The following is a 24972-nucleotide window of genomic DNA, read 5'->3' as shown; positions in this document are numbered from 1 at the left end:
CACTGTGCCGCGCCATAGGCCAGCGTGCACTGGCACACGGTTCACAAGCACTGATGCTATATAGATCTGCGTTCACAAGCGAGAGAAAAAAAAACACTTATCATCGTGTGTGTGTGTGTGTGTGTGTGTGTGTGTGTGTGTGTGTGTGTGTGTTGTGCTTTCAGACTGACCACCAACCTCCCATCTGCTTATACCGCACATGTGCGTGCATACACACGCATATACAAATAACCAAGTCAATACTAATTCCAACATCTCTTTGCTAAATGCAAATTCGTGTTTAAGCAGGTCTACTTGACCTTTTGTTGAATAAGGAATACAACTCCTTATTGTCCTGATGGTACAGTCTTACAGTGGACTGCACATGAAAGGTACTGTAGCACCATGAAAATAAAATGCTGGCTTGGAGGGGCTGTTTTCAGTCAAATAACTTGATTCAGCACAATGTGTGAAAACATTTGTTTTTTTTTATCGCTTTGTCTTTCATTTTACCTCCGATAAATTCTGAGAGTCGTCCAAAATTCATTATAGCAGTATGTATGCAGGCCTAGATATCAAATGGATTTCAATCTATGAATATTAGGCTATGGATCTGCATGACAATTAAGTTTTGAACAAACGACAGCATCCAATAATAGTTTATACTAAGTATATTAAATACTAACATGCTCAAAAATCTTCATATGGAAACTCATACGGATTGGCTAATGGAGGGTTATTATAAAATATATTTATTTTTTCCCACCCATGCTGGTGAAACGAGGCCTGCGCCCTAGGTCATGGGGTCACAAACCTAGCCAGAGCCATGGTGATGAGTTTTGTAGATCAATTCCGGCCATTCAATCTCATGTAGGAAACATTCACACTTTGTTTGCCCAATATTGCAAACAGTGTTGTCCAACATAATACTGTATATGTTTATAAATGTGATGTATTGTCTACATTCATGAACAATAAATCAGAAAAAGGATAAACACGTATTAACTTTCACTTTTATTAGGCCTAAAATAAAGGAATGTAATGTCAAGACAATAGACAGTTGCTCCGATTATTCCCATGATAATTCTTCTAGACCTTTCTTGAGGCTACATCTAATTATCTTATCTGTTATAAAGTGCCAAATCTAATGTGAAATAATACTTGTACCATAGCTTATGTCTAAATGTTATCTAACTGTAGGCCTATTGTTTTCTCAGATAAACACTACTTATTTTGCAGTATTTACACATTTTATTGCAAGAGATGCACACAATGGACACAATATTTACAATCGTATAGCCTATTGCTCAAGCCTAGATCGTTGTTTTTTTTGCAGTTAATATACGTTTGCAGTTAACTAACTCCTTTCATAACACACAGCATTTTTTCCTCTATGACATTCTCCCAACTGATTTCACTGCTCGTAGGGTGTATAGACACTAATCTGAATTTACAGCGACTGATCTGTGGAAGGCTATTATTAACTTGTTAATGTTAATTACGTGGAGATCATCCAGTTATTCATTTCAATGAAGTAAAAAAGCAGTATTTTCTACAAGCAGCTATTTGTTTACCACTATCTATGACAAACCTTATGCACTAGTTGTTTAAATATTGCTGAAAGGTTCCATGTAGATTTTCTCCATTGAAACAGGACTCCATATGGGCGATTCAGGGCTTGCAGTTCCACTTCTTTCTCTATAAACGCTACCTACTCGCAGTATTCCATCGGGTATTTCATGGCTGTTGTCTCGAAACGTTTACCGTGAACCATTGTTGCTTCGCATTTATCCGAAATCTAACCTCAATTTCTTAATATATAACGTATAATTTCCCCTCTCTGCCGTATTCCCTTTGATTCACGCTTGACTCATATGGCTTGAGGGCCAATGGGGTCCGCCTATGGAGAGCCTTGAAACAGTCTCTTCTTATCTCCTTTCATCATCTAACCCTGGGACGCCTTGAAACCGCAGGGCCAGTTATTGCTTTTTTTTTCAGACAGCCCAATGCCAGTCCGGCCATCAGCCAATCAGAGTCTTGTTTACACTCTGTGAGTGACAATGCTCTGGCAATATGCCAGCCAATCAAAACGTATATTGAGTGGGACCCTTTTTAAACATTACACAGGGCCTAAAATACAGGAGAAATATTGGTTTGTAACATTATCCTACTCGAAACTTTTCGTCTATTTTATCTAAGCATGACAGACATGATCATGGGCTTACAAAGCCTTTCAGGGATGTCGACAGACTTTGTAAATATATATCAGAAGTTCAGCCAGTCACATAAAAGTTATAATATTGCCTTTGTATTCCCCTTCTCCTTTTGAAGACCTACTTGCAGATTTCTCCTTTATCGTCATCTACAATGCAACTGAACAGCCACAATGCTGTAATTGTTTGTTATCCAAATTAGCAGAGTCTATTGTATGTCCACTCTCCATTGGAGCTGAAGAGCTGTGAAGTTATTGTTGTGCTCTGCACCACAGGTATAAACAACAATGATTTGTTGCATAAAGTAGATATTTAATTCCAGGCTATATGAAAAATATTAACACAAACCTGCCATTGATCTCATTCTTAATTGGGATCTTAAATATTTGTCATGCATTTATAGGTGGCTATTAGCTGAATGTAAGGATTTCAAAAGGTAAAGTAGCATCCCAGAATAAACTAAAACACTATATTTCTGGTCTAAAATATGAATACATGTTGAATTAGTTTTGACATATAACATAATGAATATGTTAAAACTGCCTCATTATTTTATTATGAATAGGCATATACATAAACATGTTTTTTTTTTTTACATAAAATTGCTTCTTTATGCACATTTCCATTATTGGTAGTAGCCTTTTGGATGCAGGTCTATGTTTTCCACAATTGCTAATACCTACATGTAAAGTCTCCTCTAAAACTTTAAATCTGGCGCCCATCACGTTGTTCGGCATTGCCCGTCGCTACAGCATTGGTTCGTGAAGCAGGCCAATCAGCATCTCATGTGTCCCCGGGCGAGCGGCACGAGCTCATTAACATGCAGGTATCCGGCCAATGGGCGAATGTGTTTACCCTCCCTGAGATGCGAGGCACGAGCTGATCAGTGCACTGGGAAAGAGAATTGCTGTTCGGAGATCCGAGCCTCGATTCACTAGTCTAGAAGGCCGAATCCCGGTGCTTTTAGCAGATTGAACGACTACAACTGCACAGCTTCAAATGGGAAACTATAGGATGTAGGCTAACCCGTAGCCACACGTTTTTAAAATGAGCGTCATTCTTGGTCTGCGCCTTTTCTTTCTTTATTTTATAATTTTATAATGTATTGTTATGCAAGGATTTAACATACCAGTAAGTAATTTTCTATTGCATTTTATTGATCTTGGTAAAAATAAATATTTGCTTTCATTTGATCAAGCACCTAACATTTGAAATGGCATATTAAAGAAATTATCAAAGGAAGCATTAATGAGCCTATACTACAAAAACATAGATAATCTTCCAAACATATTATTAGGCCTATATACCACCTATAACAGTGTAATATCTGCATGCAAGTGTATAACATGCCAGGCCAATATTACACACTTCCTTTAATGTCATATTTCGATATTTAGCTTTGAACATATGCCTATTTATGGGCTTCTTACTACAATTTGTATTATTTAATTATGTGGTTGACTAATACCTAATTAATACATATTATTATAATTATTATAATATACTAGGCTACTAGTAATTATTATTATTATTGTTATTGTTATTATTATTATTATGCCGGGTTACTATAATTGTGGATTTCTGTTGGGAAGCTGCAATAGGCATTATTACAGAATAGGCTCCTTAACATTTTAATTTTACAGAGGAAAAATTGAGGTAGCGGCGTAATCGTTTTGGTCGAGATTTATTGATCGACGGCTGCTTTAATCAATTTGAAAACGAGTTATCGTTGTAGTTTTGCTTAAATCGTTTATTTTATAGCAGATCTTATTTGTATACAATATTTCATGTTACATGCTCGCTTAAATGTTTTAATTTAATTTGGGCCTACTACAATTGTCTCTTAGCAAATGGTTTAATCAATAATTTGATTGTCAACCTGGTTTATTAAGTAACATAGGCTAGTCCTATACACTACGTTGAGTAGGCTATTTGCATTAGGAGGAATGTTTACTATCGTAGCCCAGCCATAGTGTATTGCCACCCGGCCAGCTTTGTCGTGGATGGTCGCCTCTCCCGCAGCATGATCCGACCTATAAAAGATAATTTGATTTATCATCTGAGTTCCTGTGTCCGACCGGATTCTGAAAACGAAATGGGCAATGCAATTGAATTATGGGTGTCGATCATTTGAACATTTTAGCAAATAGAACAGTTTTCGATAGAAATTCACACAGCGCAGGCTACAGCTTTGTTTCACTATAACCACAAAGCGTTGCGTTTATTACGCTATGTAATAATATGATTGCACTGGCCCCAAATATCCGTAGCTTCTCTGAGCTTTTATAACGTGATACGGCTTTGCAATCAGCTCGTTCTTGAATAGTCTTGTTTTTTATCGTCCGATGTAGGCGGGGGTGGCTTCTGAATTTATCAGCTCGGTGAAGGACGGTAATGGCTGCCTGCAAGCAGTCTCAATGTGGAGACAAAGACAGTCTTCCTGACCACCATTCACCTTGGAATTTTCCCAGTAGAGTTTTTTGGGGGATTCATCTTTTATTTGTAAATTAGATATTTTGTGCTGAAGAAACACGAAAGGCATTTATGGACAGGTTTATATGAAATCATACGATTTCGTGAAGTATACTATACTGCCAGTTTTCCTATCTAGCCGAATGTTCTTTCTCAAATGTACTGGCTACTTATTAATTAATTAGTTAATTCATATAAGGTAAGAAAATAACCAGATAGGCTATATCGTATTTCCACAGATTCAGAAACATTAACCTATATACAATGAATGCACGTCTACACTTGATTATCTTGTAAAATAATAGTGTTTATCTCGACCCAATGATATTGTAACTGTTGGCTAAAGCCGCATAAGGGTTGCTCCTTTTTGATTACCTGAAATAAAAGCGTAAATAGGTCACGACAGATGAAGAGAGTGAGAGTGCAGTTATTTGCATGGACACACACACACACACACACACGCACACACACACACACACACACACACACACACACACACACACACACACAGGCCTACACACACACACACACAGTTTTGTAGTCATGCTGTCGTCGGTAATGCTGAAGTATTCAATTTCAATGCCTTGCATTAGACGTACCATATATGCATGATGTTGTGTTGTGTTTTGGTTTAGTATATGTTCAGACCGTATTTTCTTGATTAATTGATAATGACGTTTTGGTCGACGGATGTTGATGTGTAATTTTCAAATGGCGGTTTCAGTAGAATTAGGCTAAAAGATTTCACACGCTTGAATCACGTTCAAGCCTGCTGTCCAGGCAACATCCCATTGTCATGCATTATTATGACAGAGTCCAATATTGTAATGAGCCTTTCGGAAACAAGCAATCATTTATAAATGATGAACTATACATTTTAACATGCCTGCATAAGTCAAAGGCAATATGTGCAGGGGGAAGCATGTGTTCACCTTGAGATGGGAATGTCACCGCAATTTAGGCCTAATCAATAGGCCGATGCCTATAATAAACCATGCTTTCCGAAATGCAATATTTTGAGTCATATCTCAAATCATTCATTTGGTTCATTAGTATCATAAGAAAATCTTAATAATTGTTGTTATCATAATTAATTGATTGGTGCATTTTTAAAAAGATATGCAAATCTCAGATTAGCCTAAGTATAATTTTACGAAATGGACAGTTGGCAATAGGTAACGTAGGCCTTATGATTATTTTGAGGGGATTTGTGACAACCTATGAAATAACAAAAAAAAAGAAAAACGGCATTTAAGCATCACAACACAAAATTAGACCTTGAACAAATATATCTGATGCGTGTAAACCGTACACTGTCATATGATAGTCTATTAGAAAGCATGTTTCTACAATGCAATGTGATTCTATAGCCGTGTCGATATCAGAATGCATCTGCCATACAGGAAGCCTTTGGAAAACATAAAAGATTTTGGTAGCTGTTCTTATTGAGGGCTATAGCTGATGACGACTTGTTTTCTCACAGCGTTTACACTCCCTCTCGAGCATGGAAAGACAGAGGGACGCTTTTGTCTGAATTGCATACTTACACTGCTTCTAAATAGTTCTCAGTAGGTTGCCTGTAGTATGACATTTATACTTTTTTCACGATGTAACAAAATTATAGGCTACTACTGCAATGCTTCCAGCATATGATACCCGACAAACAAAACTGCCAGCTATTTTTTCCCCCAAGGGCTCTCCCTAATAATAGATGTTTGTCTTGTTTATTCTTTGCAGAAAAGGATGATTGGGGGCTACGTTTTTGGTTGGAGAAGCCTACGACCAACTAAATGTAATACTTAGACCTACAGAAAAGGATTATATATATGGGTTGCATTTGATTATTTTGGTCTCCTCGTTGGATTTCGGATTACTCAACATTCACCAGGATGGAAGGAAGGGATTTCGCTGCGCCTGCACACCTCCTATCGGAGCGAGGCGCATTGGTACACCGCGCCGCCTCTCGGATCGCCTCCACCGGCCATAGTTCTGTACAGCATGCCGGTCATTTCCCGCCAGGAAAATACTACCCTTCTCACATCCCAATGGCTCCGCATTCAGGTTGGTTAAAGATATATGTGTTGTTTGATCCTACTATATTTGAGCACAAGGAAAATATAGTATTAAGCCCATCGAATTTGTGTCAAATGTCACCACTCCTCGCTCGCGTGAATGTGGTGCGTTGCGGCTATATGCATTAGGCATTTGGAGAGGATGACACAATGGCAGTGAAGGAAAATGAAATTAGTTTTGTACAGAAGATGTTAAAATTGATATTGTTGTTACATTAGGATCTACAGGAAGTCTCTTATCAGCGGGGTTTCCAGAAACCTCAGGTTCTACGGTTGGGTAAAGCAAAGCCAGATCATAATTCAAAAGTGTTAGATTATGCACACTTATAGGCTAATACACAATGTATGATTAGCTTAAACATGTGTTGATGTTATTGGGGGTAAAATGACAATTTGTTTTAGTGAACAACTATGTGAAAAGAATATAGGCCCAACATTGAAGTCAAGATGTGGCCTATTTCATTGGATCTGTGCTAGTTTTTAATGACCTTAGTCCATACAGGCTTCGCCATCGGATCCCCCCTTTGTTTTATCCTCAGTGATATTTTGGTTACATTGTCATTTATGAGTGTCACGCTGTTGAAGTTGATGGCCATCACCTGAACAAAAGCCTGGGCGTACATTGTTCACGGAAGTGCTCTGGTGGGGGGTCGAATGTGGCATAGATGTGGATGGGAAGAGTTGCTGGCTTGTGTAATACCAGAAAATCCTCCTTCTATATTGGGCATTGAAGTGTCGGGGTGCGAATGGGTTCACAGTGCATGCATCAGGTTTAACAAGTGACGTTGGTATCTAGTTTTAAAGTGTACCTCATGCAAATGTGCATGTGTGTAAACATGGAAGTGCGTGCGTTGGTGGGCTTGTGTGTCCTCACTGGGCGATCAAATGGATCAACTACATTGGGGACGGTGCTAAATGATAGATTAATACATACAAAATTAAATGTATGGATAGGAGGCGCAAATCAAATATGTGTCAAACTTGAACAATAGTTTGGAGAAACAAATCTACAGCAGAGTTGCATTTAGGCATGTCACACTGAATAATACATGAAAAAATCGTATGTCTTTATTCTGTCATCACATGTTTTCACAATTAATTTCACAAAATATCGCTAAATAAATAAATAATATCCCCATACATTGGGATCACGATTGAAGATATCAAAATACCTATCCATGGAATATCCATTTCATGTCAGGCTTTCTGGTGATCACGCAGTTGACTGGTCAGAAACCTACTAGATTTGTCAATGATGCTGAGACAGCACATTTTACAATTATTGATGCTATTCATTTGAATGTTTTATTTCAGTGTGCCATTTGTCCTAATGTACTCTGATTATAACCATTAGGTCAGTTCTAATAAATACCTGTTTTGTATTGGAAATATATATAATCAATATCAATTTCAATCAACATTTGTTCACAAGACCCACAAGGCCTCTTCCCCTTTCTGACTGGTATGCATGCACCCCTGGTCATTCTAGGGCCACTGACAATGGTGGGGGTGGTAACCTCAGAGACAGGACAGTTGCAGCAGGTTTGGTTATGTCTGTAAATGCGTAGTGTGTGCTGTAGGGGTTTTCATGGCATTTCGCCCAACCATGCTGTCCAGTGTTTCAACACAGTGATTTTTTCCCTCTTCTAAAATATGGTAAAAACTAATCTCACTATATGACATTTTGGCCAATCATATTTTTAATAGTTGATTTTTAATATTTACAATGCTAATGCATGTCTAAACAATGTATTCATTTAATTTAGCTAAGCTTTCATTGATTAGCAGTGGTTGGTCTGCACCTCATGCAGAGTTCCTGGCAAAATCCATCATTTGAAAATTTAAGGCATTCTACCTACTGGGTCCAATCTTTAATCATTCTACCTACGGGGTCTCAATTCAATTAATTTTAAGAGAGGTTGTAAGGAAATAGTACAGTTATAGACCCATTAAGAGAATCTTCAATGTTCAATGACATTTTTGAATGGGGAATCTTGAAAAAGATTATTAATGTATTTTATCAGGCCAAAACTGTTTATCATTATCAAAACTGTGTCTCTGATATAGTGATAGTCCTTCACTAGGTGCAGACCAGGTAGACACACACACACACACACACACACACACACACACACACACACACACACACACACACACACACACACACACACACACACACACACACACACACACACACACACACAAGGTTCATGTTTTTTCTTGTATGTTTAATTGCGAGCTACAGGGTACAGGTGTGTTGCTAACCGGATGTGGCATGTCATTTGTTGTTATGCTGCTGCTTGCACCACCATAGATTCTAGGCCTACCAAAATGTCATCACTGTTCAATGAACAGCACAGGTGGCGTATTGTTCTAGAAAAAAAATATCCAGACTCCTCAACACTTCATGGGTGTGACTGACGAATTTAGTCTCTACCACCTTTTCACCATTTCACTAAAGGGAGTTAACACTTTACAATGTTTTTTTTTTTAGCAGAAGATAATTTTAGAAATATTTACATTAAGTTAATCTTACAAGGTATTCATTACAATGTCTCATTTATTTGTTTGTTTTTTTATGTTAATTGTCTCTGTTAATTTATTTTTAATTGTTTAATGTTTGAATATGTCAAGCATCATGTGAATAGTTTGATGAACACTTGAGCATAATTGATGATAATTCACATAAATTATAAATTAGCGTAAAATGTGTAATTAAGGTAGCATATATCCCCTATAAATAGATACCAATGCTATCCAAGTTGTTACTGTGTTGATAGTCACATCATCATAATGTATTTTACCTGACTTCACATCAATGTCAATAATAGGACTTTCACTGAAAAATAACCCATACATTACAAAGCTAAATGCTTCTTACCAGTATATGTCTTAACCAAACAAGGGCCTACGATTTCAAGTGGCAATGAATAAAACCAAATCAAATATGCATTTGAATATATTTAACACCGACCAAATCTGTTCCTAACAGCACATAGTTTTGAAGTAATCACATTTTGGTGTGTCCAACCAAACGGGTTCCCCATTTTTTTTTGTCTTGACAGGACAGGTCATTAGTGTCCCTTCAAATATCCTGTGCGTTACCATTAGCACAATTGTGCATGTTGTTTGCTGAGTGTGTTGAATCCTTCAGTTTCTCTGTGCTTTTCCCCTGGGGACTAACTCACACACTGGTTCATATGAATACTTTACAAAGAGCATGAATATTTCAGGGTTGATGTAAAAATGCATTCAGAAGCAGGTTCCTAGCCAGGTTCCTAGCTCAGTTCCGAGCTGGGTTTCAGAATTTCAACATCTTTTGGAGGAAATGCTCCCTCTCGCTTCCACAGAATGGTTATTTTGCTTGCAATCTGGCATCTACAGACAGCGGACGCCATCAAGGAGCCTACATTCCCACTTGTCCACTGAACCATGTTACTAACCCCCGCAAGACATTCTGTCAGTATTTATTTGCCTCTGTCTTTCTTCACCTACAGTCAGTCATTTGTACTGCATTTCAGGTGGTTGATTTGTAGCCTGTACTAGCACTGTCTTGTGAATGTGACGGTACAACTATTTCTCCTCTCACGTACTGCACTCACACGCACAGAGAGGTACAGACATGTTGATTCATCCAATTGTTGAGAGGAGGCGGATGTGTCATTTCATTCGGCGACACGGATAGGTATACACAGTTCATTTTACAGTTTTTAACTTTTCATCAAATGCAAGACCTCCCACCTTGGGTTGGAGGAGGGAGAAAAATAACTCCCAAAACTTCCCTACTGGTTGGATGATCAGGCAAGAATGCAGCAGCTTGATAGCAGCAAACCATGAGACACTGTGGAGCTGTCTTTACTGCTGGCATTTATGGCCTGGCTTCATCTTTCAGCCATATTGTTCTGATCATTGGGCTGTGTCTCTGAAGTGTGGGTGTGCTGAAACTATGGGGGGGGGGGGGGGTTCTGGGACTGTCCATGGCTGAGATCAGCTCTAAACACCCCATGTAATCAACGCTCATATTTATGCCACTTCACTCCCTGCTCCCCTTCCCTTACATGTCGCCCGTTCTCTCTCTTTCTCTTTCTCTTTCTCTTTCTTTCTCTCTCTCTCTCTCTCTCTCTCTCTCTCTCTCTCTCTCTCTCTCTCTCTCTCTCTCTCTCTCTCTCTCTCAGTGCTGCCCTCTCTCCTACCCTTCCCCCATTCTCACCAGGAAGGTCCTTCTGTCTGGGAAGCGGTGGTCTTCCTGCCACTTCTGTTTTAGCCAACCTCCTCTGCCCTGGGCCATTGTTGCAGAGCCCAGCTTTGTGTGTGTTTTACGGCATGTTGTTAAAGATAAAAAAACACACCCTCCTCCCCCTTTATTGTTTTCTGGTAGGATGTCCCTGTCAGTCCCTTGGTTTTTATGTCCTGGCTGGATATCCGAGCAGCTTCCCTCTTCAAAGGTTAGCTCTGCCTGTCTCGCTTCTCCCCTTTGTTTTTTTCCAAAGAAGAATAAATAACTTTACTATGGGTTTTATTGAATGGCTCATTGCTGGGATATCTCAGGGGCTTGGGGTTGTGGGGAGGAGGGGTTGTGGGGAGGAGGCATCAAAGACAAACACAGGTGTTTGGTAGAGGTACAACCCTGAGGTATAGAAAAGAAACCTTGGTGAGTGGATGAAGGTTGTTTGTGAGATGGGCGCCTTTTCTTGGCCTTGCAGCTCTTGTGTTGTGAACACTCAGTCCTCTCCCCCCTCTTAACCAATCCTCAGCCCAGACGGGGGCAGTGGCCGAAGTCTGGAGCACCTCACTGTAATTATTTAACACCACCTACCAACAACTACTGCCAGGCCGGCACTCTAAATCAGAAGCAATTTGGGGATTTGGCTAGGAAAATAAAAGCTTTGAGACCCACCTTTGAAGTCTGAGCGAAAGAAAAATGACATCTTAAATAACCCACAAAATATTACATTAAAAAGCGACTTGTTTCAGGGAGCTGGTGTGGTGGGAGTTCAGTGACAGAACGTGGGTTCCAGGCCAAGTTCCATTTGGCCATGGGCCTCTAGTATTTATGCCTGTGTTTTTTTTCCTCCCTTTCTGGGCCTCTGTAAGGAGTGAAAAGCCTCGCCAGTCACCGTGCTTGTTTGTGGATTGTTGTGAGATGACATGACCACAGACAGAGCAGACATGATGTCACTGGAGTCTCCTTGGATGGCATAGGCTCATCTGGCACCCTACACCTGGCTGAAACACACACCTGGCCAGTCGGTGCCACTACCTGTCACCCGTGCCTGCTACTCCCACTGGTAATCCACACTGCCTGCTCGGCCAGTCAAGTGGTCAAGCGTCTTTGGTGGGGTAATCCCTCTGCGTGCTCCACCCTCTCACTCTCAAGCAAGCAGTGTTGCCATGGGAAACTTGCCCAATCACCTGAGCTATTGTGTCACTGGTGACCATTTGAGTTTGAGTGTCAGTCATCCTTGTCTGTGATACAGTCTTGTGATTTAGATGATGACCCACCAACTACTTACATTACAAACTCAATCTCAGTTTTGTTTTATTATATCAAGCTTACAATACCATCCATAAAAAAGTACTATAGGCAATCTGGATATAGGTACCATCAGGTATTTCAAGTGACTGATATTACATCAGGTAATAAAGATCTGAATTCCAGAAGTACTTGAAACTCACCTTTGTAAAGATCAGCTCACCAGCACATGTACTGTTCCTGTTAGAGGCCAGGCTCAGATTGAGTGTGTGTGGAGTAGCGCTTGGCTTAGCTAGAGCATTTTGGCCTGAGAGCCAGTGTGGTCACAGAGACGGGGCTCTTCAAACAGACCGCCACCCGCCCTACACCATGTGGCACAGTGCCACGGAGCCTTCGCCCCTGAGCACGGGGCGGGCACACAAGACAAACACAAAGGAGACCCACGGGTGAGACCGACAGGCTGGGTAATACCTTCCTGTATCAGCTTTCACAGCTTGGATTTCAAAACCTGGCCATCTATTTTTACACCCAACTTGAGGAAGTGAGAGCTGGGATTAGAAGGCTCGCTCCTCTCCTCTTTTGTCCACTTCCCTTAAAAAAGAGAAACGACAGTTGGAAAGAAATGATATTGTTGAGATTGATCGCACTGATACGTTTGTCTAAAGTCAACAATTGCTGTTGTGTGTGTAATTGAGATTTCTCTTCTACCCCTTTTCCTTTTCATTCTTTCTCTTTCTCTGTCTCTCTCCTCCCCTCCCCCTCTCTCTCTCTCTCTCCCTCCCTCTCCCAGTATCAGCCTGCTTCTCATCAGGCAGCCTCAGGCCCACCTCAGCGCGCGGCCGTATTGCATGTGACAGCTGTTAGACATTATTAACGGCTCAAGCAGAAAATCCAGATTACTTGTTTTTAATTTCAATTTTATTATTGTAATCTTTCAGCGAAAAAAGAATACAAAAAAAGCTGTTGTTGTGTTACGGTTGTAGGCAGATTTCTGGGTGAGGGCAGGAGAGAGGCTGGAGTGTGTGCGTGGTTAGGCCTCCAGACACCTCCTTCCTGAGCAGAGGCACCCTGTGGCTGGCTGTGGGCTGTCGGCCTCGGCAGACAGGTGCATTATTAACCCCCAAATGCACCAGACTTTCCCAAATGGCTCTGCCTCTAGTGGCCCTTGCAGGCTCCTGTAGACCCCAGGGTCTTTATCTCCAATGGCTCCACTCAATGGGGAATAGGATGATGATGAGGTTGAACGTTATCATTGTTTCATACTTACTGGAGGTTGTAATGTCAGTGATAATGATACGTGTTGTACTATCTGGTGTTGTTATTCCTGTAATAATAACTGCTCAGCCAATAACCATAACGATTATTGTTTTTTATTTGATTTCATTGTTTGTTGTATGGAAACATTTTAGGGGTGGTATTGGCTAGGTTTGTCCTTCCCTTCCAGACTGCCTGCTTATAGGATACATATACAATATGTATGGTCTGCCTTGGGGTTTTCGCCGAATGTAGATAAACTCAAATAATGGGGCGCAATTCGGTGACTGTCAGTAAAACAGCGGGCGCCGGTGACACGCAGCACCAAACAATGAGGCGCACCGCTAAATATATGCAGAGTTTTTGCCATTAAATATACATGCAGTTTGCCTCTCAAGGATGTGTCAGCCCTTTTGTGAGAAAACAAAGATTAGCATCAGGAATTCCATTTTAATAAGTCTCAGGGGACTCTCCAACCAGCTGCCTAGTTCTCAATCAGAGAGGGACTTGTTGCTCTTGTGCATGCGTCTAAATTTCCTGTGCTGCTTTTTCCTCTGACGTTGATTAGAACAAAATTCCGCCGTCTTACCCCTCTTGTCATGCTCTTTGTGAATCACTTGTTTTACACGACTCACTCTTTTATGTTACATGTTTCTTTTGTACCAATTCCTCTGTCTCGTTCTCCTCTCCTCTCCTTTCCCTCCCCTCTCCTCTTCATATCCCATTCCCTGTTCCTCCCCGTTCCCCTCTGCTGCCCCCTCTGTTCCTCTCTGTCCTCCTCCGTCTCTTGTGGGTTTTTTTTTGGTCTCCTCCCTCTGTCCCCTATCTGTCCTCCCTCCCATCTCCCCATCCTGTCTTCCCTCCTGCCTGCTCTGACCACTAGGGTACACTGCCTCCTCTCTGTGACATGCATCCTGTATCTGGGACAAATGGCTGGGTCCTCCGCAACAGATGTGTGTTTGTCTGCTCCATGCTCCGCACGCCATGCACGGCCACTGGCCCGGTCTTGGATGGGACTGGGGGAGGTGTGTGTGTATGTGTTTGTTTGTTTGTGTTTGTGTATATGTGTATATATATACGTATATGAACACACACACACACACACACACACACACACACACACACACGCACACGCGCACAGACACACACACAGACTCCTGCCTTCCCAGGAGACCGAGGGGCCAGTGGGACAGAGTCGGCCTGAGACTCGGCCTAGTCTGTTTACATCTAATTATAGAAACAGGTCTATTTTTATAACCACCGCTCAGGCTTTTTATATTCTACGAGAGAGAGAGAGAGAGAGAGGGAGAGAGAGAGAGAGAGAGAGAGGGAGGGAGAGAGAGAGAGAGAGAGAGAGAGAGAGAAAAAACAAAGCTCTGGCAGCTTTTTCTCACAACGGTGAGCAGTTATCTCAGTCCCTCAGCAGTGGTATGGTCTGCAGGCTTACAGTATACTGCAAAGTGGGGGATGGGGAGAGTCTTACACGGTAGGCCCTTTCACCCCCTCTTATGCAAATTCAAAGCAAGCTAATCACGGTGAATGTGGTATTTCTTTCTTTTTTCCCCCCGTGTGAACCCGTTTGACTGTCAAACAAACACCAGCGGAATCACTGTGAGTGCAGCCCCCTGATGTCAGTCCAGTTGAAAGTGCTGTACATCACTTTTGTCAAAACAAAGTAAAAAGTGGTTTATATTGAGGATTAGCATTGTATAAAATGTATCTAATATTAAAGAGACAGCAGTAGGCCTCTAGTTAATCCCCAGGGCTGGGTGGCTGATATTCAGCTGAATGGATGGTGTTATCCTGGGCCAGGGGGCCTGGGGGGGGAGGGGAGGGGAGGGGCGGGGAGCTGTCTGGATTTATATGCTGGGGATGCCAGGTGAGGGCCTGCTCTGGGCCTGCCTGGGCCTAGCCAGGTTACACACTCTGGCAGGTGCTCTAATAAAGAGCCTCCCAGGCGAGGCAGAGAGCCCACTGTAAGCAACAGGAGCCAGGTGCCCCCCTCACACACACACACACACACACACAAACAGAAACACACACACTCACAACCCCCCTTTTATTCTCAGACATGGCAGGGAAATTAATTGGCCGTGAGTATGTAACGTATATGCTTAGATAAAGGTGCGCTGTCTGGCCGAGGCGTAGCGTAACGGGCGTAATGATGGCTCCATTGTGTTGATGTTGAGGGGGGTAGTTAGCAGCGCGGCTAGCGGGGGTTCACTGGAGGGGTGGATAGCCTCTGATTAATAGCGGGGAATGCTTTGAAGTGACACCCAAGTGCACAGGCTCACAGGCTAATAACAATACCATCAGTATGTGGAACGCTTTCACTTCCTCAGTCTTCATTAGCCAGAGCTCTCTCTCTCTCTCCCTCCCTCCCTCTCTCTCTCTCTCTCTCTCTCTCTCCCTCCCTCTCTCTCTCTCTCTCTCTCTATCTCTCTCTCTCTCTCTCTCTCTCTCTCTCTCTATCTCTCTCTCTCTCCCCCTCCCTCCCTCTCTCTCTCTCTCTCTCTCTCTCTCCCTCCCTCTCTCTCTCTCTCTCTCTCTCTATCTCTCTCTCTCTCTCTCTCTCCCTCCCTCTCTCTCTCTCTCTCTCTCTCTCTCTCTCCCTCTCTCTCTATCTCTCTCTCTCCCTCCCTCCCTCTCTCTCTCTCTCTCTCTCTCTCTCTCTCTCTCCCTCTCTCTCTATCTCACTACCCTCCCTTCTACGGCCGCCTCTGCATCTACAGGCAGCGTTATTGAGTGCGAAGGTTTTAGTTTTCAATTGTTTCGTGATTTTGCCTACATTTTTCTCTGTCAGGTTTTGTAAAATGCTGGATTTTTTTCAGAAGGCTGCGCAGCTGACGGTCAGAGACACAGAGAAAAGAGTTCCGTATTCATATTGCACACAGGTGAGACGTGGCTCTCAGTAAAAACAATGGGATTGGTTGGAAACAAGTGAGACACAGCCAGGGACTACTCTTGGGATCCTATTTGATCTCCTATATTGACAGATGAGCCACAGCTGTGCGTGTGGGTGGGTGTGTGTGCGGGTGTGTGCTGTGCATGTATACGTGTGTGTGTGTGTGGTGTGTGTGTGTGTGTGTGGTGTGTGTGTGTGTGTGTGTGTGGTGTGTTGTGTGTGTGTGTGTGTGTGCGTGTGTGTGGTGTGTGTGTGTGTGTGTGTGTGCGTGCGTGTGTGTGGTGTGTGTGTGTGTGTGTGTGGTGGTGTGCGGCATGTGTGGAGAAGGAGGAGGAGGAGAGGCAGGGCGAGGCCTTGTCAGCTGTTGAAGTAAAGTAAACTATTAGTGGTGGGAGAACACTCAGTTTCCACTGAAGAATTGGAAATGCTTCTAATTGCAGTGAGGTTGGGGTATGATTACATGTTGGCTAATGCACTGACAGAGTATTCACTTGGCTGGCTGTCAGGAGGCTGCTGAAATGGCTGAATGCCTTTTGGTTATACTCCATAATGGAAGGGGGCGTGAGAGTGTGTGTTTGTGCACACGTGTGTATGTGTGTGTGTGTGTGTGTGTGTGTGTGTGTGTGTGTGTGTGTGTTGTGTGAGAGTGTGTGTGTGAGTGCATGTGCGTGTGTGTGTGTGTGTGTGTGTGAGAGTGTGTGTGAGTGCATGTGCGTGTGTGTGTGTGTGTGTGTGTGTGTGTGTGTGTGTGCACGTGTGGTAGTAGTAAGAAAAACTCCATAGACATTCATGCTCTTCATGGTGTCTTGTGGTCGCATTTTTCAGTGTCTTAACACATCTGGCACAACTGTCTCATTCTCTGTAGTGTGTGTGTGTGTGTGTGTGTGTGTGTGTGTGCCAAGGGAAAGAGGCAATCAAAGGCGGTGTGTGGTGAAGTGATTGTGTAAAGAGAGAGAGAGAGAGAGGAACGAAGTGGCAGGCAGCTGAGGGGCAGCATGCGGGGACAGACGGGCGGGGGGGGGGGGGGGGGGGGATGGGGGGGGGGGCCTGATGCAGGTGGCTAACTGAACCCAGCCTTCCATCTTTTAGATTGTCACCTATTCTCAGCTTCTCTGTTCATGGATCTTATGTACCTGGTAGATAACGCTGTTTCTGTGAAGGTAGTTGGCCATCAACATCACTGTCATATCACTGTGTCTGTCTCTTTTTAAGTGTTGAGGACTCAAGTTACTGTTAGATTAGCTTTTTTTTCAAAAGTTGACATTTTCCCCTGCATGCGTATGTCACACTCACATGCAATTCCCTAGCATATGCAATTCCCAGCGTATGCAATTCCCGGGGTATGAAATTCCCAGCGTATGACACTCGTTAGCCCCATGTGTCTCCTCCTCCTCCTCCTACAAGCCAGAGGCAACACAGACCTGACTGAGCCGGTGGGGGAGGGGAGGGTCAGTAGAGGCTTTCCACAGGGTCACATGAGTGTGCTGCACATGTGGCTCCTTGATTACTTCCTGGGGCAGCCAGGGGTCATGGTGAGGCTCAAGTGGGAGGTGACACCGCCCCTCCCCCTCCACCCCCTCCACCCCCCCACCACCCCACCCCCCCCCCACCCCCCCCCCCCCCCACCCTCCCCGGAGGACATTACCAGAACTACATCTAGCCGAGGTCTTTGAGGCCAGTCGTGGTTGAAACCAAGCTGGGCTGAATGACCCTGTCTGGACGAGGACGAGTGTGTTGTGGAAACGGCCGGTTGATAGGGAAGAAAACACTGGATCTGCTTGTTTTTTTTGTGCCGGGCTCTGTGATGCCGGCTCCTCCCTTCTACGGTTAGTGTGACGGATCAGTGAAGTATGAGGAGAGAACTGGTCATCCTGGCTAATGGGGCGCTGCAAGCTCTGTCTCTGTGTACATGTCGGCTGGATGGATCACTTCAGTTGGGAGAAGGCTGGAGGTGGAGCAGACCAGGGTTGATATCTAAGCTGTGGAATGACATGAAAACTAAGCTATAACATGTGAGGTGCAATATTGGTATTGTTATGCAGATCTTGAATTTGTGGGATCGATAAAAATGCACACACACGCGCGCGCACGTGCACGCGCACGCACAGCCACAGGCACAGTCTCATCTGTCAATTTACAGCTTCGATTTACAGTTTCTTCCATCTCTCTGTGTGCTCTCTCTCCAGCAGAGCAGATGGTAAACATTGAGAATGAAAGCAGATCCTAAGTCCTGGATCTCCGTCAATACTCCAGTCCCTTGGACAGTGCTTGGGATCGGGTTTCTGAGCAGTGAGTGAAGCTCCCTGGTGCTCGAAGGAGGCCACGGAGTCTGCTCTCTGCTCCCCGCAGCACGGACAGACAGCGCCCATATGTGCCGTCACATGGTGCTCATTTTTTAATGGCACCTCCTGACGGTACGTCATGACGCTGACCTACGGAGGACTCAACGAGGGTTGCCGACTGATGCCTCTGTGCTCACCTCTCTCCTCCAAGCCAGAATATATCCCGCCAAGCCACCAGGAACCCTCCCCCCCCTCCCCCACCCCTCTGTCTCCTGTACCCCCCATGTGTCTTTGTCTGTGCCCCCCCCCCCCACTGTGGTGCATGTGGCAACCCCGTCAACCCCCGTCCCCGTCTGTCCCGTCCCCATCCCTATCACCTGTGCTCACAGCTGCTTGTCCAATTCCCCCCCCCCCCCACCCCCCACCCCCCCGGGTGTGTTTTTATGTGACAGCGTGAGCGTGGTTTATTTGAGCATGCGTTCTTGGGACTCTTTAAAGAGGCTGGTTTGAAGGCGCGTTGGCTTTGAAGCCTGCGCCGCTCCTAACTGTGAGTGATTTTATGAGCCTCCGTCTGTGCCAGGCAGCCAGGCCGCTCAGCCAGAATCCAGATTGGGGAGAGCAAGGATGCCATTCCAGCACACACCATCTGGGGGGAGTTTGTGTGTGCGTGTGTGTGTGTGTGTGATGTGTGTGTGTGTGTGTGTGATGTGTGTGTGTGTGTGTGTGTGTGATGTGTGTGATGTGCGTGCGTGCGTGCGTGCGTGCGTGTGAGCGTGCGTGTCGTGAGTAGGTGGTTAGTGTTGGCTGTGAGACAGAGTTTGGCTTTTCCAAAGAGGCCTCATATTGCCCCTGCCCGTGTCTCCTGATTTATGGGCTTGTGAAGGAAATCTCTCATTTGTCACTTTTCATCTCTTTTCTCCACTTCTCCACGTTTTTTTTCCTCCCTCGCGTTCTCCCTCAATGAGATTCAGCTTTACCGAATCTTTCAAGCGTTGTACTGATTCCATGACAGAGCCAGGAACTGAAAAGACCGAGAAAGAAGGAGGGAAAGAAAGGAAAAAAAGGGGTGCATGAGGGACGGAGAGCTAGCTGCTATCTGTATCTTGTTAAAAGCATGTTGAACAAAAAGTTTCTTGTGGTAGATATGTTTTTAGTAAATATTCATGCGTGCTGACATGTGACCGGACCGTATTCGGTTTGTGGTGAGGATGCGTGTCATTAAGCAGTGTATACTTTCTGCCTGTAAATAATTTAAACTGCTTGTTGTTATGGCGCCGTGTGTGCTGTTGTGTGGTTTGAGCGTTATTGTTCGAAATCAAAAAAGCACAATGCGTTGAGTCTGGATCCTCCACTGACATCACTTCAGGGTTTGTGTGTGTCTCAGTTGGTGTGTGTGGAACGGAACCTTCGCTGTTACAGGGAGCTGTAGGGGAAAAAACACACACACACACACACACACACACACACACACACACACAGACACACACACACACACACACACACACACACACACAGACACACACACACACACACACACACACACACACACACACACACACACACACACACACACACACACACACACACACACCATGCCCCTCCACAAGGTCCTGCTACATCGTCATATGTTAGCCCGTACAGGTCAGGAGCAGTTCAGCTGCAGTGTGGCGTCTCCGCCTGTGTGCAGCCTCTGTGCACCTTACTCACCGAGGTGCAAACTATAAATCTGCCTCACCCTTCCCTGCCCTGCTATGTACACGTTGGGAGCTGTGGGGTTTCACCCTCTCAGAGAGGCGGAGGGGGGGGGGGGGGGGGGGGGAGGCGGAGGGGAGATGGGGGGAGGGGGGGGACGGTAATGAGAGCTCTGGCTCGCATCATTATGGGACTTGCTGATAGCAATCACGGTCTCCCTTAAAAGAAGTCAATTAAAGTCCCTCTCTAATTAGACACAAATACTTACCCAGGCTCTCTGCTGATGCTCTTTGCTCCACCATAATGCAGACTCATCGTCTCTTTGCCAGGTTGACGGTCGGGAACCATTTTTCCCAAGCCACTTCTCTCTCGGTATCTCACTCTGAGGGCATTAGAGTACCCGTCTGGAACAGTAGGGGTCTCCACCACTGAGACGGCTGAGCTGCTGCAGTCCTCATTAGGAGAGGCCAGCTGATGGGTGAACTCTGTGGTCAGAGCAAACAAGCACTGTTGTAAAATGTCAACACGACCTGGTGGCTCCTTCAGAGTGGCCAATGTTGACATAACTGCTCTCTTATCAAAGAAGTGAGAACCCGGCCGGGGCCCCACAATGAAACACTGTGCCAGAACAAATACACCGAGGGGATAGAAGCCACACATACACTTAAGGGGATAGAAGCCACGACACATTGCCTGTGAGGATAAGGGACAGGGGGGGTGGAACCCAGGGTGAATAGTGCTGCTGCTTGTACTGAACACCAACAATGGGGGTACCTCATAGCAAACAATATGAAGTAGCAATCAGCTTGTTGGTGAAAAAATGTATTTTTTTGAAATAGATTTTTATTACATAATGGAGCAATTGGTAGCCCTTTTACAAAGCTTTGACAGAAGGCTATTTTATGGCGTGGCAGTGTGTTGCTTCATACATGCGGTCATGTGATGATGATTCATTGAACTCTGTTCAGTTGTTTTTGATCGTCGTCAGGTCCTGCTGTCATTGCAACTGTAACCGTCGACATTATGTGGCACATCTTCTCACATGCAGAATGATTGTCCCAGTAATAGGACGTTTGTAGGAAAGAATGCGCTCCACACCGCTAGACTGAGCAGTCGACTGTTTTTTTAGCTCCGGATGTCCCCAGACATCTTTCACCGGTGCCGTAGAGGACGGCAGTAGAGGTGACACACACACACACACACACACACACACAGGGCTGGGAGCAGTGTTTAAGGCTGAGCTGAGCCAAACTGGCGAGCCATTTGGTGTTCATGAGCGGTCATGAAAATAGCTGGGTGTTTAGTATCCCGGTAATCTGTGTAATTTGCCTGGCCTCTGCTCTCACTACACACCCTTGGATGGGGTCAATGGGGGTTGGGGGGGTTGTTGTCATGATAACGTTCTAGAAGAAGAGTTCAGTCCAGTTCTGGAGAGGAGCCCTCTGGCAGTCTCTTGAACTTCAGTACTAGCACTTTAATGCTCCTTCTTTTTTACTATTCCTGCATGGAGAAGACATGTGTGTGTGTGTGTGTGTGTGTGTGTGTGTGTGTGTGCGAGTGTGTGTGTGTGAGAGAGAGAGAGAGAGAGAGAGAGAGAGAGAGAGGGAATAAGGTAAGATGGAGAGAGGACAGCGAATGAGAGGGTGAGTGAGAGGGGGAGTCTTCTTAAGCCCACCCTTGTTTAAGTGCCGCTGTCACATTTGCTATTTTTCCACGTCAAAACATATCAGAGGGCTTTCTCCCCCTCGCTGCCTCGCTTCACCCTAATAACTCTCCTTTATTCATCACGTCCGTTCCCCCTCTCCACCCACCCCCCCCCCCCCCCCCCCCCCCATCTTTTTCGGTAGCCCCGTGCCAGATCTGGGCCGGTCTTGGCTTGCGGGTGGATTGTGAAGGTCTGTTGAAAGCTGCTGGTCTCCCTAGTTTGTCAGGACACCCGGATGGGGGCTCTGTGCTACCTCTCTCTCCCCCTCTCCACCTCGCTCCGTGACTCCCCCCCCCTCCCACATGATTCCCAAATCATTCCGGCTGCTCCGCAGGCCCCATGGCAGAGCTGCACGCGCACTGGCTCAGACGCTGGGGCGCTGACATGTTTTATGGCTAACAGAGCTAAACGTATATTAAAGAAGAAGAAAAGCCAACATGTGCACACATAGCCTCGCTGTTAGAAGCCGGTTTAATGGTTATGCAGGTGCCAGTGCTGCGGAGCGATCACCGGAAAATATATGGTTTTAATTTTTCACTGCATGGAAAGGCAGCTTGAAGGGTGTAAAATCCTTTCCTGTTGCGGCTAACACTCAGGCATGTAAGGGCAAGGCGTATCAACAGGTCCCCCCCCGTCTACAGAGTCACGTGATTCCTTCTGGTAGGTCAACACAGTAGGTGTGTATCGACTGCCCAGACTTGACTCTCAACGCCTCTGCCCTACTCTCTGTCACCCAGTAATTGGTACAGTATGGATATAGATATGTGTGGTAGTGTATGTGTGTGTTTCTTTGTTGTGTGTTAGCGTGTGTGCGTGCGTGCGTGCGTGCGTGCGTGTGTGTGTGTAGCTTGTGTGTGTGTGTCTTGCTATCCCTGCAGAGTCGCCTGTATTGATGTGCGATGGCGAACAGGGCAGGCGAGCAGCTGTAGCGCATCTGTTCACTCTGATTGGACACTGACCCCCCTCTCACTCCCCCCCCCCCACCCCCCTCCTCTCCCTCTCACTGGCTGGACATGACCTGTAAGACACCCAGTGGGGCCAGCCCCTGTGTTACTAAGGAGGGAAAGGACAGGGCGGGACACTTAAGTGGCAGTGGTAGCCAGACAGATACGGTTAAGCCGTGGATCACGTTGATATCCGCTCCCTCTCCCCTGTCTGACCTTGGCGCTGGGCTTTTGCCTGTTTCCCCTTTGCCCGTAAAACTCCACGTCAGCCTAACAACTGGAGAGGAGGCGTTTTACTGCGGCCCTGCTTTATGTTACACTTCATCTGCTCGTGTTCCAGTAAAGATGACCTTCTCTCCTCTGTACAGATTGCAGGAAATGCTCCTAATTTTACTCATCCCCACTGAAGTGCGTTTCGGCAGATGTTGTGCAGACTCGGTAACAGCATTCCACGGATGACCAGTGTCAGTGGATGGGAGGCATAACTCAAGTTTAAGGCCTAGTTTGTCAGATGCATTTCATGTAAGAATTTACTGTGTGATTTGGCTGACCTTGTGTGCCCTGTGTAGGCTGTTCAGTCGGGGGGGAGGCTTTGCTATCTGCATGTGCAGGACCCGAGACGGGGAGGGTGCGCACCCACGCACGCACGCGCGCACGCACAGGCACACACACACACTCACACTCACACCTAGTCTTACATAGTTGGTGTTTGTGTATTCCCCTGAACTACAAAGTAACACCCTTACGCATTTGACCTTGGTTTCCCAGGTGTCTTTCCTCCCTCCATCTCCAGGTTATCTCACCAAAACGCTTCCATTTGTCTGTATACCGACGTTAGGAGAATTTAACATTTCTCCTTTGTTCTCCTTGTAAGCCAAACGCAAATCATATTCAGGGGCTGATGAAGGACCTTGGGCAGGCTAGCTCCTAGCTTATCTGCAGTGCTCTGTCTCTGCTCCTCCTGACAGTGTATATGGTACATGAGACAGAGAGAAGCCAGAGCAGGGGGCTGCGTTCTGTTCCTCTCACTGATCCACCAGTCCAGGACTTGATCGTATTACACTCAGCCAGGACTGAGAACACACAAGACAAGCAGCTGTTCTACTACACACCACCCTGCCCCCAAGTCAACTACTGGGCTGCTCTGGATGGACAGAGAGAGAGAGAGAGAGAGAGAGAGAGAGAGAGAGAGAGAGAGAGAGAGAGAGAGAGAGAGAGAGAGGGTGAGGGAAGGAGGGAGAGGGTGGGAGAAAGAGAGCTAGAGCCAGGAATGAAGACGTAGAGAGGGAGAAAGAGGGAGGGAGAGAGAAGGAGGGAAGGGTGGGAGAAAGAGAGCTAGAGGGAGGAATGAAGACGTAGAGAGGGAGAAAGAGGGAGGGAGAGAGAGAGAGGAGGAAGGGAGAGAGAGGGAGGGAGGGAAGGAGGACAAGAGAAAACAGGACATTCCAGTGAGCACTGGCTGCCAGTGCATGCTGGGATACTGATTTATGGGCGGGTCTGACAGAGGGAGAGTGAACCTGTGACTCCCTATAAAACTGGACGTTCATTACCCTCCCGGGCCTGCCCCAATGAGAGGAAAACTGATGAACGAGATGAATGAGAGAAAGCAAGAGGGAGGGGGGTCAAAGCTAAAAGAAGAGAGAGAGAGAGAGAGAGAGAGAGAGAGAGAAAGAGAGAAAGGGGGGGGTGGAAGTCAAAGGAAGAAACAGAGGTGATGAAGGAGGACAGAAATATGGAGCTGAGCAGCATGGGGAAAGATAGAACGACGGAGATATGATGGAGAGGGTGTGAGGACAGAGAGAGAAAACTGAGAGGGGGGCATGACTGATGGAGCTAGAGGGAGAAAGGGAGTAGGCGGGATGGAACTGAGAAGGGAAAGGCAGCAGGCTAAATCTGCACTGATGAATCCGAAGCTGCTCACAGATTTATATGGTGTTATGGGTATCATTACACATCACCCAGGGAAGAGGAGAGCTGAAGA

The 24972-nt window shown here is 45.2% G+C and overlaps 1 protein-coding gene across 1 annotated transcript in view; it reads left to right on the top strand.

Annotated features, from left to right (window-relative positions):
• Positions 1-3152: 3152 nt before the first annotated feature.
• Positions 3153-24972, top strand: part of bahcc1a (BAH domain and coiled-coil containing 1a) — a 67894-nt gene continuing 46074 nt past the window's right edge. The window contains exons 1-2 of the mRNA XM_083676628.1: positions 3153-3323; positions 6402-6729. Of these exons, the coding sequence (XP_083532754.1) occupies positions 6554-6729 (176 nt within the window). The 5' untranslated portion in view covers positions 3153-3323; positions 6402-6553. The remainder of the gene's footprint in view (positions 3324-6401; positions 6730-24972) is intronic.

This window comes from Argentina silus (assembly GCF_951799395.1).
Source record: "Argentina silus genome assembly, chromosome: 9".
NCBI lineage: Eukaryota > Metazoa > Chordata > Actinopteri > Argentiniformes > Argentinidae > Argentina > Argentina silus.
Note: the sequence above shows the minus strand (reverse complement) of the source record. Positions and strands in the feature narration are given on the sequence as shown.